Here is an 18,639-nt window from a genome sequence, read left to right as displayed (position 1 = left end):
TTGGACTACTTTGTGTCGGGATAGTCTAAGACGTGTATCTGAAAATTTTATCGGAGATAGGATACCGTTAAATTGGTTAGATGCCAATGATGATTTAGAAAAAATTAGGGTGCTAATCGATCAGAAGGCTGACACACAAGTATGAATTTTAATGTTTAAAAATCGATTTTAGATTTAGTTATATGTAATTATTATATAGCGCGGATCAGAGACCGCGTTAAATATAATTTTGGTACGGCGTATAACGCGGATCAGAGACCGCGTTAAATATAATTTTGGTACGGCGTATAGCGCGACCCCTGATCCGCGCTATACCCCTACGTGGCGTATAGTGCGGAGCAAGGGGCGCGCTATACCCCACGTATAACCCAATCATCGTATAGCGCGGTACAGGGGGCGCGCTATACTCCACGTGACGCCAAATCAACATATAACGCGATTCAGAAGGCGCGCTTTACTACTACGGATGTTAGATCAAAAAATATAATTCGATCGTTATTAAATCGATAAATATACCGATCACCGATGATTTTTTTTTTGGAAAATTGCCGAAAATGTTTTGATGAGCGTGGTTATAAATATTTGGAGGAGATATATATATATATATATAAAGGGGAATTTCAGAGAAACAGGAAGAAGTGTGGGAAATATTTTCAAAGGGAAAATATGAACCGTAGATTAGATCGGTTATCAACGACTGTTAATTTATTAAAGCTGTGATCCGTGAGATATGCAAGCAGCCAATGAAATTCATTACTTATCGTGCTTTACATAGATAAAATTATATTGTATTTTCTCTTTTATTGTCTTCCACTTTTCTAATAAAAAAGGCATAATGTCAAAACTAGCCCCCAATATTTATCAAAATGATCATACTGCTCCTATTCTATTTTTGAAGCATTTTGACCCCAACATTTCATTTTAAGACAAAAAAACTCATAATATTTGATAAAATAATCACCTTATCTCTTATTTTTTCTAAGATATTTTAACCCTCAATGTTTCAATTTAAGATAAAAAAGACTCATATTTTAGAGCGTTAATCATGTGTTAACTAATAATTTTCATCTATAAAGAGAGTTTTTTACCCCTAAAATAAAACATTAACGGTCAAAATGCTCTCAAAAAATATGAGCTAAAATAATCATTTTAATAAACATGGAGAGCTATTTTTGATATTATGCCATGAAAAAATACTACTTTAAAAATATACAAAAATTTTTAATGCAGTTGATATCTACATGTATTGAGTCATAGGAAAGTGTCCAATATTATACTAGATCAAATTATATATGGATAATTTTAATTGCTATAATTGAAATGTTAACATGAAAAACATTTATGAAAATTGCAAAAAGCTATGATAAAATATAAAATTATAATCTCTTCTATTTTGAAAAGCAATTTATTCAAATATTTCTATGATTTTTTATGTTGAACAATATAATTACTTTTAGATTTAAGTTTGCTCTGTTAGAAAATTAAATTTTTCAATTTCGTGGACAAGGAGGAATTATTTCGTTAATATGAAAATGGTCGGTTGTGCATTTGTCATACGAGCCCAGGCAATATTCTGGACATACATCACTCTCCAAATGTAGCATCTTACACTAAGCAATGCCAAGAAAAATTTTGTATGTGGCCTTAACGCTCTCCTAGCAAGCCTAAGAGCCCACTATATCGAATGTACGAAATGAACCTTAACTAAGAAATTGAAAAATATTTCATCGTGTCACGAGTATTGTCCAGTAGGGAATCGTGAATCCAATCGTTCTTGCTGTGACGTTGCATAGCATAGAAAGCAGAGAGCTCAAACTGAAAAGCGTGGCCTTTTTCATTGTCTGCCACCTGCACCACAAAAGCATATTGTTGGCCTATTAACATGAAAGAAAAGTTATAATTCTCAATATCAAGTCAACAACTACATGAATGCAAGCAATGATATTTGGTGTTAGATATTTGATGCCATTCCTGCTCAAGAGACACAATCATTCACAACAGTTGCAACCCATAGTAATCTACCTATCACGAACTAAACAAAACGCTCAAATTAGATAGAAAATGTATCTTATTGTGGATGCCATCCCATTCAACGACTAGGTTAACCAACAATGGAAAACACCACCTCACCTACTACAAAAATTGACACCGGGTTAATTTATTGTATGTAGAAAGTAAGGTAAGCTACTCACACCCCACATAATCCCGTAGTTAATTAATGAAGCCCAAAATTGTGGCTAAAATAGGACCAATAGAACAGAAATTCAGTTAAGCACACGAGGAAAGATACAGTTCTTGCATGATAAAACATCCCAATTCTAAAGTCAAACAGTAGTCAAATAACATGCCAAAAGTGGTGCAGGGATTCAGTTGTCTTACTGAAATTGCTCCAGCAGCATATGCTAGGAACATGCAGCCACTAGAGCTAAGCTCCATTATCATCGATAATGCAATTATTTATGCAGTGCAGTTGAAACATTGTGCAGAGTTTTTCAAAGGGCAAATTTTTTGTCATGTTTGATTCACCTAGATAATCATGCAGTACAACAAGAACTGATTTAATTGTGACCATCAAATTGTGGGATTGCAATCAACCATCATAAACACAAGTTTCAACTCAGTTTAATAGTCATAGGACAAGCTGTCTCCAAGAGCAATTGATTACATTGACGGAAGGTATTGTGAAAATTTTCAAAGAGAGAAACTTTTATTAATATGTACAAATCAGATTGAGGAAATAAGAATTGGGTGGCATCCTCTTATTGCTGCTGTTGGAAAGTTGAAGTTTCCAATATCAACCCATTTTAGGGGAAAACAAAGCAGGATGGAGGCTTGAATACAATTGTGCAATAAGGTGTATCCTAGGCTGTTTTGAGTTCTGAGATTGAAACAGTCAGCCTGATGGCTAGAGTTCTTGGGGTATGTAGCTTAATTTGCAAGTATCAGTTTCAACTTCTCTTGGTTTTTTTCATTCCTTTTCCTCTTTTTAATCATGTTAATGAAAAGGGTTGCATATGCAACATAACAAAGAAACGAATCATTTCAATAGTTCAAAAAGTCCCAAGACCTCATCCGTAGTAACAACAAACATAGTTCTAAATTATGTAGCACCTGGTGCAGCAATAACCTGCTTTAAGAAGGAAGAATGCACTACTTTCAATGAGCAGAAAATGAAGTTCGAAACAAATTGACGCAGATCATTCAGAAATACATAAGGTAACCTTTTATGGACCCAAATTTTAAACATCTACATTTTATGGCAAATATAAAGGTATTCTCCCTTAAATCCCGAGATTGACTCACCTTTATGGTCACAATCATTGGACTTGCCACTATAAGTCTTAAAATTATATTCCAAACAAACATCGCAAGAAACCATGAAACTACTAGTTTACAATAACAAGTAATAGGGGGACATCGAAATGACCTTAATGGAAGCGATTAAGCTGCCGACTGAAACTTCTGCAACATCTCACAATGTGGTATCTCACGAATAAACCCCCATTGCCGCCGCTGCAGCTCAAGCCTACAATTCTGTGCCAAAACCTTATAATATTCTCTCTCAACAAGCTCCTCGATCCTTACACGCTCAGGACTATTAACAGGATAATCTTGCTCAAAATTAGTCGTTCTCACATAATAATTAACATCCTTTTGAGTTGTGAACTTGTACTCGTAAGGATACGACCTGGACAGCGAAAAAAGAGGCTCAGAAGAGGGCAAAAAGTTCAACAAGAGAATTAACAGAACAGGCAACAGCTGAATCAGCGTGCGGATATTGAATCCAGTAGATCCCTGATCCCCTGTTCTAGCTCCCATTCCAGGCCCAAAATGGAAAGTACGAAATTGAGTATTTGCAGGAGCCATTCCACCAAAGAAGCTCCTAAATATCTCATCAGCGTCAAAATCGGTATCATAGAAGCCATTAAATCCATTGCCTCCACCACGATATGCTGAAGCTCTCCTTTCGTAAGAAGGTTCATCTGATCCTACAAGATCATAGGTTTTCCTACTTTCTGCATTGCTTAAACACTGAAACGCTTTTGAAACCGCCTTAAACGCTTCCTCAGCCCCGGGAGCTTTGTTCTTGTCAGGGTGAACTTTCAAGGAGAGTTTTCGATAAGCCTTTCGAACATCTTCAACGGAGCAAGTTTTCTCTAACCCCAGAATTTCATAATAATCCTTCTTTTTCTTGATTTGTTTCACGATCGCGATTTGTTCTTCAGTGTAAGAATCTGCAACTGCTGCCGTCGAAGAAGAAGAAGAAGCAGCAGACCCATTTGATCGAGACCTATGGCGAATTGAGGGTTGATCAGACGGCTTGGATGGAGAAGTACCAGAATGATCTTGGGTGGCGCTGGAAGATTCCGGCGCGGGTTGATCGTTGGATTCTCTTTCGACAGCTTGCGATATGAGATTGTCAACGGGAAGTGTTGGGTCAAGGCGACGTGCTTTGGAGAGGAACTTGAGCGCACGGGCTCGATCTCCAGCGTCCAACGCTTCTTTCCCGATTTTCAAGCATTTGAAGGCATCATCTTTGTTTCCATCCATCTTTGATTTTTCCCCCGAGAGATAAATATGAAATTTCAGGTGCAAAATTGATGAAAAAACTCGCCCTAGGAGAACTGGGGGAGTTAAAAGCAGAAACGAGAATGAACTAATTAGGGTTGTTTTTGAGGGGACTAGGGTTCATAATTTTGGGGGGAAATGAGGAAAGACGCAGAGAAGAAAGATAGCTTCCGCAAAATTGTCGGTCGGCTGCTTTGGAAATATTTGATCCAACCAAAAATCGAATTGAATTGAAATTGTTAGATTAGACGTTTATAATATATAAATATAACTTTCTATCCTTCAAAAAATAATAAATATAATTTTTTTTATGATTATTCGAAACAAATTGAAAATTTTATTTAATTTATAATTTTAATTTTATAATAAAAATAATTGGTATGTATCTCAAATGATAAAAAAATTGCAAATTTTATATAAGAATTTTTAATTAGTTATGTTCATTTCAAACTAATTTTAATATATTTATATATAACTTTGAAAATTAAATAAATAAACTTCATATGAACATAAAATAAATTTATTTTATTATAAAGTCAAAAAAGATATAAACTAATACATAATATGATAATCCATAGTCGAATCAAAATAAATAGACAGTTTTAAAATGTAATAAATTTGATCAAACTAATCTCATCTTAGTTGATTCCTCTCATTTTTGGATAAATTAATTTGTGTTGCTTCCTCTCATATTCTTATTCTGATCAGTCAATTTTACAAAAAAATAATAATAATAATTTCATTTTTTAACTTGTGAATTTCACTTGTTTTAAAAAAAATGGCAAGTAATACCTAATCTATCATATTTTTGTGAATTTATCATAAAAGCTAAGATTGTTAAGAAAAGTTGGTCTACAATTGTCATAGATAACATCATCAGAAATGTATCACATTCTTGTGGACTGAAATCATAATTTTTCCATTATCGTTACCATTTTTTAGAGAAAATATGATAAATAATATAGTTTAAGTATTGAAGTGGTAATTAAGGTATAGTGTAGGGACCAATTTATCAATGACTCCATCAAGTTTTAATCATTTTTTTTTAAATAAGACCTCGACTGGTTTTGCTTTGCACGTTCGGTGCTGGGTTTTGAAAAGCAAAGCATGTTTAATGATTAACTAAAGATTAGTTATATCAAAACATTTAACATCATACGATAAAACTATCTCATCTTAATTTTAAGCACTATATAATTATGAACCACATGGTTTTGCATGGGACGCAAGCCCATATAAACAACAAGCTAATGTTTGGAGGAATCAGTTAAACAAGGCTAAGCACAGAATGAAGTTTTATGCAAACAAAAATGAGAGTCAAAGGGCAGTCTTCTGCATCATAATCTTAGTCTAATGATTGAAATTATATTTAATACATAAGAAAAATAACACAATCACATAATATAATATTATATATTTGAATCCAGTAGAACCCTTTCCTGGCTCAAAGAAATTGTTCCTGAATATCTCATTTGCACCGAAATCGGTGTCATAATAGCGTTGGAATCCATTGCCGCCTCCACCACGATACGCCGAAGCTGAGCTCATTCCATAAACAGGTTCGTCCGATCGAATAAGATCATAATTTCTCCTACTTTCTTCGTTGCTTAGGCACTTGAACGCTTTTGAAACCACCTTAAACGCATCTTCAGCCCCACGCGATGTATTCTTACCGGTAGGGACGGACCCTTAAATTTAGGTAAGGAGATACAAACTTAATAAGTTATGTTAAAAATTTTAGAGAGTACGAAGTTATAAAATTGTAGGGATATAAAATTAAATAATCAATAAAAAAATATAAAGAAAAAATTTAAAATATAAAAAATTTAAAATTTACAGGGTGCTATCCCTACTTATCGGGGGTGAACTTTCAACTATAGTCTTCGGTAAGCCTTTCAAACATCTTCAACGCTGCGCATTTTCTCTAACCCCAATATATCATAATAATCTCCCTTTTCCTCGATTCGTTTTACGACCGTGATTTGCTCTTCGGTGTAGGTTGCTGGTAAGAGGTTGTCGAGGAGTCGGCTTTTCTCAGGAGTTTGGGCACACGGGCTCGATCTCCGGCGTCTAACGCTTCTTTCCACATTTTCAAGCTTTTCAAAGCATTATCTTTGTTTGCATATATATATATATATTGAATTAATCATTGATATTTGATCTATTAACCGACTAATTTAATTCGGGTATTACAGAGGCGATGACGACCCTCTCAACCCAGTTTACTCAATTCGTAAATGTCAGGATTTGAATCCTGACCTTGCTTAAGATATTTAGTGTCTCATCCCACTAGACCAACTAATTGTTGGTTTGCATATATCTTTAATTTCTCTTAACCGAGACCAACGATGAAACAGAAGGTGAAATTTTGGTGAAATTTTATGCAAACTAAGGGTATATTTGTTTGTCGTAAAATAAATTACGGAATTGGTTTTCTTCGAAATCTCGTGTTTGTTTCACGTAATTCATTTTTCGGAAAATGTTTTCCCGTGTTTGTTTCACGTAATACGTTTTCCATAAAATGTTTTTCAGTGTTTGGTTGGAGGAAAACTGGTTGGTCAACGTAGTTCATTTTCCTGGTCAACAGAATTTCCTTTGTATTTTTTAAAAAATGACTTACGGTCTGATTTTCTGTAAGTCATTTTCTGAACTTTTCACTTCAAAGAATAAATACTCAAAATAATTTTATTTTATTAATTTAATATTAATAAAATATTTTAATATCATTTTCATCAAAATATTAAATATTAAAATATTAAAATATATTTATTAATATTTATAATATATATTATATTTTAAATATAATAAAATAATCAATTATATTATAATAATAAGATATTATATTTTTATTTTAATAATATATAATAAATTTTGTATATATTTAATAATGAATAATATTATTATATATTTAATATTAATATAATAATCTAATATATTTAATAAAGATATTTAAAATATACTAATTAATATTTTAAAATATAATATAACACTATTACTTTAATAAATAATTAATATAATTTATAATATTTTTATTTCACTAAAATATACCAATATTAATAAAATTATAAAAAGAATATTTAATAATAAATAAATTATTTTAATATTTTAAAATAATAATATTAAATTTTTATGATAAATAATATAATTTATTGTATTTAATATTTGTAATAAATAATTTTTAAAAAACTCATCAACTAGTGGAAAAATGTTTAAATAACATCTTCCAAATATCATAAAACGTTTTCCAGATGTTTTTCAGAAAAATGTAATTTATTTTACGTAAAACATTTTTCGGAAAACGTTTTCCAGAAATGTAATTCATTTTCCTGAATTCAAATTCCTGTAATTCATTTTTCAGTAATTAAAATTCCAGTAATTCAAATTCTAGTAATTCATTTTCCAGAAAACTAATTACAACCAAACAAACAGACCCTAAGATAATTAATAATAAAAAACCACGTTTACATCAAAATTGTAATTAAGTTTTATGGAAAAAAATATACGCTACCATAAATATCGGCATACAAAGGTAAATTAAGGGTATGTTTGTTTGACGTAAAATAAATTACGGAATTGGTTTTTCCCGAAATCTCGTGTTTGTTTCACGTAATTCATTTTCCGGAAAATGTTTTCACGTGTTTGTTTCACGTAATACGTTTTCCGAAAAATGTTTTCCAGTGTTTGGTTGGAGGAAAACTAGTTGGTCAACGTAGTTCATTTTCCTGGTCAACAGAATTTCCTTTGTGTTTTCTGGAAAATGACTTACGATCTGATTTTCTGTAAGTCATTTTCTAAACTTTTCACTTCAAAGAATAAATATTCAATATTATTTTATTTTATTAATTTAATATTAATAAAATATTTTAATATCATTTTCATCAAAATATTAAATATTAAAATATTTAAAATATATTTATTAATATTTATAATAATATAATATATATTTTTAATATTATAATAAATAATTAATTTATTATAATAATATAAGATATTATATTTTTATTTTAATAAATATATAATAAATTTTGTATATATTTAATAATGAATAATATTATTTATATATTTAATATTAATATAATAATCTAATAATATTTTAATAAAGATATTTAAAATATACTAATTAATATTTTTAAAATATAATATATCACTATTACTTTAATAAATAATTAATACAATTTATAATATTTTTATTTCACTAAAATATACCAATATTAATAAAATTATAAAAATAATATTTAATAATAAATAAATTATTTTAATATTTTAAAATAATAATATTAATTTTTTATGATAAATAATATAATTTATTGTATTTAATATTTGTAATAAATAATTTTTAAAAAACTCATCAACTAGTGGAAAAATATTTAAATAACATCTTCCAAACATCATAAAACGTTTTTCAGATGTTTTTCAGAAAAATGTAATTTATTTTACGTAAAATATTTTTTGGAAAACGTTTTCCAGAAATGTAATTCATTTTCCTGAATTCAAATTCCAATAATTCATTTTTAAGTAATTAAAATTCCAGTAATTCAAATTCTAGTAATTCATTTTCCAAAAAACTAATTACAGCCAAACAAACAGACCCTAAGGTAATTTATAATAAAAAACCACGTTTACATCAAAATTGTAATTAAGTTTTATGGAAAAAAATATACGCTACCATAAATATCGGCATACAAAGGTAAATTAAGGGTATGTTTGTTTGACGTAAAATAAATTACGGAATTGGTTTTTCCCGAAATCTCGTGTTTGTTTCACGTAATTCATTTTCCGGAAAATGTTTTCCAGTGTTTGGTTGTAGGAAAACTAGTTGGTCAACGTAGTTCATTTTCCTGGTCAACATAATTTCCTTTGTATTTTCTGGAAAATGACTTACGGTCTAATTTTCTGTAAGTCATTTTCTGAACTTTTCACTTCAAAGAATAAATACTCAAAATTATTTTATTTTATTAATTTAATATTAATAAAATATTTTAATATCATTTTTATCAAAATATTAAATATTAAAATATTTAAAATATATTTATTAATATTTATAATAATATAATATTATATTTTTAATATTATAATAAAATAATCAATTATATTATAATAATATAAGATATTATATTTTTATTTTAATAAATATATAATAAATTTTGTATATATTTAATAATGAATAATATTATTTATATATTTAATATTAATATAATAATCTAATAATATTTTAATAAATATATTTAAAATATACTAATTAATATTTTTAAAATATAATATAACACTATTACTTTAATACATAATTAATATAATTTATAATATTTTTATTTCACTAAAATATACCAATATTAATAAAATTATAAAAATAATATTTAATAATAAATAAATTATTTTAATATTTTAAAAATAATAATATTAAATTTTTATGATAAATAATATAATTTATTGTATTTTATATTTGTAATAAATAATTTTTAAAAAAACTCATCAACTAGTGAAAAATGTTTAAATAACATCTTCCAAATATCATAAAACGTTTTCCATATGTTTTTTAGAAAAATGTAATTTATTTTACGTAAAATATTTTTCGGAAAACGTTTTCCAGAAATGTAATTCATTTTCCTGAATTCAATTTACAACAATTCAAATTCCAGTAATTTAAAATTTTAGTAATTCATTTTCCAGAAAACCAATTACAGCCAAACAAACAGACCCTAAGATAACAAATGTCATGTCATTTACTTGTATTAAAAGTATTTATATTTAAAGTAAATATATTTGATACTGTTTATTTTTCTTTCTTTATATTTTCTTAGATCATAAGTTTTAGACCCATCAAAAGGAGTCTATTTCTTTCCCTTCCCTTCCCCTCTAGATAAGATTTGGATTAAATTTATAATTTATCTAAAATATTTTCATTTACATTTTTAATAATGTGATATAAACATGAAACTGAACACATTTAAATATTCAATATCTTTTTAATTCAAAGGATGAGTCTAAATATATTACAAAAAATAATTAATTTTTATGTTTTAGAGAAAAATCTACCGTTGAAGTTACCTACAAGTATTTGATGCATATAAATATTCTTAATCTTTTAAATGTATTCATTTATACGAAAAATGTAGCACATATATATAGATCGTGCAAGCTTTAGTTTATACGTATATTTAAAATTTAGAGTGTAGGGTTTAAATTTAAAATTTAGGGATTATAGTTTTATATTTCAGAATTAAAATAGATAAATTGTGTAAAATAATTTTTATATAGTTTATGTATCAAATAATAAAATATATCGTCAGTATATTATACAAGAATCTGTGTAATTGAACATGCTTAAACGTTTAATATTCTTTTATTTATAGATAAAAATAGATTTAGATAGTAAAAAATATTTCATCAATAATTTAATGTTCAAAGGAGATTTAATAAGAATATTATTAAAATTAAATTTTTTATTTTAACTTTTATAAAATATCAATTTCGTATAAAATAAATTTCACTTATAAACACGAAAGAAATTTCCTTTTACTAAGCAATCTTTAAAGAAAGTTCGTTCTCAAAAATTAAAATTATTTATTTTATTTTCATAAATAAGAAAGTCACCAAATATTTTATTTTTTTATCTTTAAACATTATTATTTTTTAATTAAATTTATAAATTAAAAAAATCACATAAATGGTATGAAAAGGGAAAAAAACAGAGCCAACAGGCGTGGGCTCTTTGTTTGTGTTAAGGCCCATAAAGTGGCTAGTTTTTTGTTGAAACTTAGAACAAAATAAATTGATAGCCGCTTTGTTTTCCTTTCGGCGTTAGGTTTTGAAAAGCCAAACCCAAAGCTTTGCCATACAGCAAAACAAGATGGAGATGGAGATGGAGACGGAGAGCCAGAAACCTTATCATGTAGACGTAGGAAATCTTTTGGCTTTTAACCCTTTTCATAACTTTCCTTCGCTCCCCACTTCCAGGTTTACATTCTTTTTCCCTTTATAAATATAATGTTTATCTTTCTATTTGGGTTGATTTTTATTAGAAGTACGATAAATTCATGTGGGGCATTTTGGATTTGAATCTGATGCTATTAAATGTAATTAACTGGACATACTTTGGAAATTGGGATATTGGTTTCCTTCCAATCTAGTTTAGTTGGTCTTTTCAAAGCATTGTCTGTCGGCTGGTTTCTAAAGTTGTTCTTGATGTTCTTTTGTGTTCCTTTTCTTGATCTTATATGTCTGCTGGCCAATACGTTTAGGGATGAGCTAGTGAAGGAATGTTTACAGGAGGGTACCAAGTTAGTTCAAGCAGTTGCAGATAGTCTTTTTAACTTGCCTTCAAATGAAGATGTAGATGGACCTCTTGTTAAGCTGCCTCCCCCAACAACAAAACTTCCTAGGGAGAAGCATGTGAGCCTAGCTTTATGCTTTATTCTTTTTTTATTTTGTATTTTTGGACTTCTGTAAATGAAGAACATGTATATCCTAGCAAATGAATTTGATTTTTAGTTAGTTTTTCATTTCATTGAAAAATCTAGTATGCAAGGTGCCTTGAAACCTGAAATTCTTTATTTTGTTTCTGTTTTCAGCTTCCGAAGCCTAAACCTCCCACAAAATGGGAGGAGTTTGCTAAAAAGAAGGGTAAATCATTTCACCTAGCATATGAAGTTTACATGTCAATGTTAAATTTTGAGTTAAATTTTGGTCTGAAGATTCTTTATTTTCACCTTCTCTCTTTTGAAATATCTTGTAGGTATAAAGAATCGTAAAAAGGACAAAGTTGTATGGGATGAACAGACTGGTAAATGGAAACGTCGTTTTGGTTATGATCGTGTCAATGATGATAAAGATATACCGATCATTGAGGCCAAGATGACTGATGGTGAGTACTTTTAATTGGTTTTTTTTCCTTGTAAGAAATAATTACCAGTGCTATTAAAATACAATGTAAATGGTAGTTGAGATAATAAATATAGAAATAGTTTACGAGTACCAAAATGGTATACCGGACTTATTTGATTTTGTTGATCGTGATTGTTTCTTTTTGCAGAGCCAGGAGTGGATCCTTTTGCTAAGAGACAAGATGATAAGAAGCAGCGAATTGTGAAACAAGAGAAGAATCGCCTCCAAAACTTGAAACAAGCTGCAAAAATTGGTGCTTTGCCAAGGTTTTGCCTACCCATTGTAGTTCTCTATAATCACAATTGTTATCTTCAGTAAGAAATTGATTTGTCAATTATGTTTGAGATAGTATTGGTATAAATAATTCTCCTTTTAGCTTATTCTTTATATCACATTATTATGCTGCTTTAATCTTAAGTCTTATTTTTTGATACTATTCCTTTACACCCTAATATTTATGTCATTTTAGTGGTTAAGGGTTAGGCTATGATTGCTGACCATGCTCATAGTAATTTCTTATAAACATCAATGAGTTTGAAGTCAACTTTGTTTCTTTTCCATGGGCAATGTTTTCATTCAAACTGCTCTAGTTCTTGATAAGGAAACTCTGGCAGTTAGTTGACCACTTTAGCTTGCGTTGGACGGACAAGATCTGTCGTGGAGTTTCATTTAATTGCTCCTCATCTGATTCTTGTAATGTTTTTGTTATGTTGATTTTAACTTAAAATTGTTTGCTGCAGCCATGTTCAGCTTGCTGCTACAGCTCTGCCAATAACAGGAACACAGGCACCATCTAAGAAAGTTACTAAAGATGAATTAGGGAATGTAGCTGGGATGGCTGCTACTTCTACAGCTAGTGGTGGGAAATTTGATAGGAAGTTGCCGGGAGAAAAGCCTGCTAAAAAGCAAGGAAAGCATCGCAAGGTTTGCGTTCTTAGCCTTTGCTTTGCTGTAAATATTTCTCGTGAATTATATAATGGCATGCTCTAATATGGTCTTTTGTACTTCTGTTAGTTCCTACCTGTCGTCGAAGGATCAGGGATAGGCTCACGAGAGAAGGAGCAAACTGAGAATGTCCTAAATAAGCTAATCTCTAAGCATTCCCATGAGATACTCAATGTTGGCAAGGTAAGATTGAGCCATATAATTTGGCTGGTGGTAAAGTTGATATTTCTAATGGAAAATGGTTGTTCATCTGAGACATTTATTTTTTGAAATCAGGCTGTTACAATGTATAATGTTAAGAAAGAGAAGAAAACTAGGAATAAAAGGAATCAAGAAGGGAAGTCGTCGTCAGCCACAGACAAGTTGAAACCGAAAAAGCAACTTCATAAGAAGACTGGAAAGAAAGGACCAGGATCCTCAAAGAAAGGGAAGGCAAAATAAAATTATAGATGCGTCAACCATTCAGTAAGGTTGTAGAGATTTTGGTTACTGGAAAACAAGAGTTTTTTATGTATCAAGTTGGTTATTGCTTGAAGACAGGTTTACAACTTACAGTATTCGTTCTGCTGACCCTAGTTATCTTTCTCTTCTTTTTTCCAAGGAAACAATCATTTGTTTGAATCTTGTAGTGATACTTGCAAGAAATGCAGTATCACTTGTTCTGAGTTTTGATACAAAAATAGTTCGAGTTATTTCCTTAACACAAGGGATTGATGCAAAGTTGCCAATCCTGATATCTTTTTGAGTAATCTACAGCCGCAGCCCGGATTGCGCTTGCGTCGACCAGATTACGCTTGCGTTGACCCATTCATGAAAATAATTCTTATCATTTAGCATGTGTAGAAATGTTATTAAGTGATATCTACATGTTCAGCCCCATATATATATTCATTAAGGTATAACTGAAAAATCTTTTTGATAGCCAACCATTATTTAATACAGTAAATGCTTGATGTCAAATCACACTTGTAGGTTTTTTCTATACCATTGTCCTCTATTAATCTATTATTTACTCTTGTCATATTACTTCTCCAAGTTTGTAAGGTGAGTTAACTTGTTCCTAGACACAAGTTAATGAGATAGGAATTTGTAGATTATGGATTATAGATTAATTTCAAGTAAAGTTCAATGTTGCATGGCTTTGTTATTCGAACACAAATTTGTTCAATTTTTAGATAACACTTTCATGTATTTAATTGCAAATGTGCAGTGAGCGAATTCTAAAACCATTATTTAGATTCCACCCTCAACACACTTTAAAATTCAAATCTTTTCAACTAAGGGTTTCCAAAAAAGAAATTCAGGGAAAACTAATAAGAAATTTCAAAAGTAAATTTTGATATCCTAATTCAAATCTCACCTAAATAAATATCTTTTTAATTCCTCAAAATCTTATTTCACTTGATACATATTGTCCTACTATATAAAAAAAAAACTTTCAAAAACCCTGGTCGGAACCTATTTGTGAGCATTAAAACCAACGATAATACTACATCATCACCTTCATACAGAGTTCTCAACAACCTACGGTCGGAACCTGGAAGCGGGATCAATTTTAGAAATCAAAACCCTGAATATGCAGCCTCCACCATCGTGTTAATGCAATAAGTCAAATATAAAGGTAACAGTGCAACTGTGAATGGATGAAAATTATACCACATATTACTTCCTATTGAACTTACATGTAGACTGCAAAACCTCATCCCTTTCTGTTTACTGATTGGCTCTGAGTTCATCTGATCATATTATAACAATGTCGGGTTTGACTGTGAAACACCATCTGCGGAGCTACTTTCACTCAACAGACGCTTCTCCACCTCCTCGATTCTTTGCAACCATTTTAGTCCAAGGTCACATCCAACTGTTGCTGCTATTTGGAATTTCTCTTTCGCCATTTCAACAGGGTTCTTCAATGGGTGTTCTACATTTTTCCTTCCTCTTTTGGCAGCAGAAACCCTCTCCGAACTAAATTTTGTTAGGTGTTCAGGGACTTGAACGCCTAAGAAGTTGCCAGCAAGAATAGTAGTTTATAAGAATTCAGTTCAAGCATATGTCAATCAGAAGTAAAACGTAAACCAAGTTAAAGTCATATTTATGATGTAAATGGTTTCCTAACAGATTGAACTCAAATATAGTATTAGCTATTAAAACTAGTTCAGTGCTATATGTTTTTCTTTTACCTTCACCCTAGATAATAAAAACTAAATGTTAATATGATTACATCTGAAAATCTCAGTAGTACACTAATACACTGTCAAAGGAAAACCATGAGAAGGCGTGCAAATATATTTAACCTCTAAGTAGCAGAGATCCATATGCTATGGCTGCTCCAGCATGTCCCTGCATATATTTTAAAAAATAGAAGGTAAAATATTTACATTATAAAAATTTAATGCGCAAAATTAATGCAAAGAATATTCCTTTTCACTTTTATAGCACACCGGTTGCTTAAATAATGAGGGATAACCAGATTTGTACTTCATACATAGATCATTGATTTTCAAGTAAAACTATCTGGTTTTGCTCGGTTCAGCTTATCTTTAATTGGTAGCTGCTAAGGATCACTTAATCAAATTCATAATTCCTGGTTCCCACTTCCCACATCATCAGGGTTATAATGTTCAACTGAATAAGTCCTTCCAAAAGTTCATAAACATTAGTACATTACTGACCTCCAATTTTGATAATCATGGAACAACCATAGAAGATCCATGTGCGATAAACAAGATCACAAAGTATAAGACCAAAGAGAAACCTCACCTTCTCTGATGTCCTGTGGAAGCACCATAATGCTGAAGCAATGTCTTTCTTCACAAGTCCCCTGTCAAGTACACCGCACCTAGAAGGTAAAGAGCACCTGGATGCAACTATAAATATAAGGAGTTCTAGTAAGATTTAGCGAGATATAAAAAATGCAGCATATACAACTGGCTTCCAAAGAAACATACCTGGTCAACTGCTTTCTCCAAATAATAGAAAGCTTGCTGATCTGATTGAACATAGTCATTCTATCCAATAGGACAATGAATGTTAGAAAGCAGAAGATATCATTTGCAGGAAAATGTAATATGTCACAGAGACAAATCCTTTAAAAAAGTTCATTGACAAACTTTATTAATGGAATGTATGCAGCTTCATAGAAGCAGCTTAAACTGCTGTTGGTAGCAATATTTTGAGAAGGAATATCCTAACCTCAACTCTTAGGCGACAACCCAACTCATATTGTGCGTCTTTATCACCCATATCCGCAGCTTCTACCAACAAAGCAGCGCCTCTATCATAACAAGGATGTTAGTTTCCACAGTCATGTTTATTAGATAATCTAATCTAACATGTAACTACAAAGAAAAGATGAGATTACAACAGAAAAACACTAACATGGAAAATAGAACATAAGAAATCATATACATAATACATGGACCCCAAGAAGCATTTAAAATTACAACTCATTCCACTGTCATAATTTCAACCAATGTAGCTAACAATCGTGAGAAAAGAACAAGCATAATCTGAATTCTGCACTCATAATTCAATAAAATAATTAAGCAATTATGTCGGGAATGAGGATTGCAAATTTTAAGTAAACAACCCTCCACTTACATGGCTTTACATGCCCCAGAAACATGGTATTTCAAATGCAATTTGGACAGCCAGTACCTAGCATGTGTATTGGAATTGTCAGCTTCCAATGCCAACTCAAAATTCTCCTTTGCTGCCTATCATTAAACGTTAAAATTAGAGAACAAAACCCAATTAAAAAAATCTTAAGAATAATATTAATAATAATCTGATAAAAGAAGAGTTTCCAGTTACTGTGAAGTACCCTTAGGAGAGGGACGAGGCGTTTATCATTGAGCTCGCAGTAATCAATAACTCTATCTACCTCTTTCAAAGCACTCCACCCTTTTGCTATCAACTCCATTGCTTTCTTATTTCTGCTATGCATCTCCCTGTAAACATAAACAAACCCACAATTGTAAAATTAACCAATCGAATGAAAATAGGTTGGAAAAGTAAGAAAATTGGAGGGAAAAAGAAAAAAAAAGGCAGATAACGGGTCAGACCGGTTCGAGTTAACTCAGATCGATTTGAGTTGACTCGAAATGGTTCGAGGACATTCCAATGCTGGTGGACAGACCCACGCGCGCTGCCCGCGCGTGACTGCGCGTGTCGGTGGCAACAAGGGCTGCTGAGGGCGGCCGTCTACTCCGGGAGCAACACACAATAACAATTGACTCATGAACGATCATTATTCAACCCAAAATAAAGGGAAATACTCGAAATATAAACCGAAGCATACAAAAAAGGCGATCGGCGACGGGAGTGTTTTGGACGATGAACCCGATTGGGTTTTGTGCGGACGACAACGATGAGGCTAGTTGAGGAGGTGGTGAGACGATCCGACGACGGATTCGACCGAAATCTAAAAAAAACTGTGGCGGTTGGTTCTCCTCAACGCACACTCAAGCGTCGATTCGCGACGAAAGACGATGAATTTCGCCGTATTGACGGATGGTCTTTGATAGCTGGATGATGGAGAGCCGAGCAGTGGGAACGGTGCGTGCAATGGTGGTCGGACGATGGAGAATCGAGGAGGGGTCGATGAGGATGGGGTTAAGGAAATTTGGGGGTTTTAGGGTTTGAGGGATTTCAGACGAGGGTCTGATTGGGTAATTAGTGTATTCTTTATTACTTTTTATTAAATTTTTATATCTATCAAAAGTCGAATATATAATCATAATCTTTTAGAGCTGGGTATATGGGTTAAGGCCCGTGGGCTACCAGTATAACTCGCGACCCGTGAGGACTTCGGACCTCAAAAAATAAAGCTCATTTAAATTACGAACTTATTAGCCCAGACCGTTAAATTCGTGGGTTTAATGGGTATACCCTCGGGCTCCGTGAGTAGCCCGCCTAATTTAATTATTTTTTCAATTTATTTTATGTTTTACGGAAGACAATTCACGTTTAGCCCAATTCACGTTTTATGTGCATTTTAGCCATAGTCCAATTCATGCACTGAAATATGAAGCCCAATTCACGTTTTAATTTGATGATATCCAATTTTAAAGTTCGAACGTATTAATTATACCTATGATAACGTAATATGATAACATAAATAAAAAGGTTTCCATCTTTTTATATACTTATTTACCATTTATAATTAAAACCATCAATATATATATAAATAAGCCATAAAATGTTTATTATACTCCTATAATTAATCATAAGAAAAATTATATA

General features: G+C 31.1%; 2 protein-coding genes and 1 pseudogene across 2 annotated transcripts; 1 reads left to right on the top strand and 2 right to left on the bottom strand.

Moving 5' to 3' along the window:
* Window positions 1-1,714: 1,714 nt before the first annotated feature.
* Window positions 1,715-4,758, bottom strand: LOC120218877 (chaperone protein dnaJ 49-like). The gene is made up of 2 exons (XM_039215777.1): window positions 3,428-4,758; window positions 1,715-1,848 (listed from the first exon to the last, which is right to left on the bottom strand). The coding sequence occupies exon 1, from the start codon at window positions 4,549-4,551 to the stop codon at window positions 3,442-3,444; it is 1,110 nt and encodes a 369-aa protein (XP_039071708.1). The 5' UTR covers window positions 4,552-4,758; the 3' UTR covers window positions 1,715-1,848; window positions 3,428-3,441.
* A 6,553-nt stretch (window positions 4,759-11,311) lies between these two features.
* On the top strand, window positions 11,312-14,012 carry LOC120218876 (ribosome biogenesis regulatory protein homolog). Its single transcript, XM_039215776.1, has 8 exons — window positions 11,312-11,523; window positions 11,808-11,958; window positions 12,138-12,189; window positions 12,302-12,430; window positions 12,599-12,716; window positions 13,191-13,374; window positions 13,465-13,578; window positions 13,672-14,012. Exons 1-8 carry the CDS (start codon window positions 11,417-11,419, stop codon window positions 13,834-13,836), a joined length of 1,020 nt encoding a protein of 339 aa, XP_039071707.1. The 5' UTR covers window positions 11,312-11,416; the 3' UTR covers window positions 13,837-14,012.
* Window positions 14,013-14,843: 831 nt separating this feature from the next.
* Window positions 14,844-18,053, bottom strand: LOC120218875 (annotated as a pseudogene).
* Window positions 18,054-18,639: the final 586 nt, after the last annotated feature.

This window comes from Hibiscus syriacus, unplaced genomic scaffold (assembly GCF_006381635.1).
Source record: "Hibiscus syriacus cultivar Baekdansim isolate YM2019G1 unplaced genomic scaffold, ASM638163v2 tig00110201_pilon, whole genome shotgun sequence".
Classification (NCBI taxonomy): domain Eukaryota; kingdom Viridiplantae; phylum Streptophyta; class Magnoliopsida; order Malvales; family Malvaceae; genus Hibiscus; species Hibiscus syriacus.
Note: the sequence above shows the minus strand (reverse complement) of the source record. Positions and strands in the feature narration are given on the sequence as shown.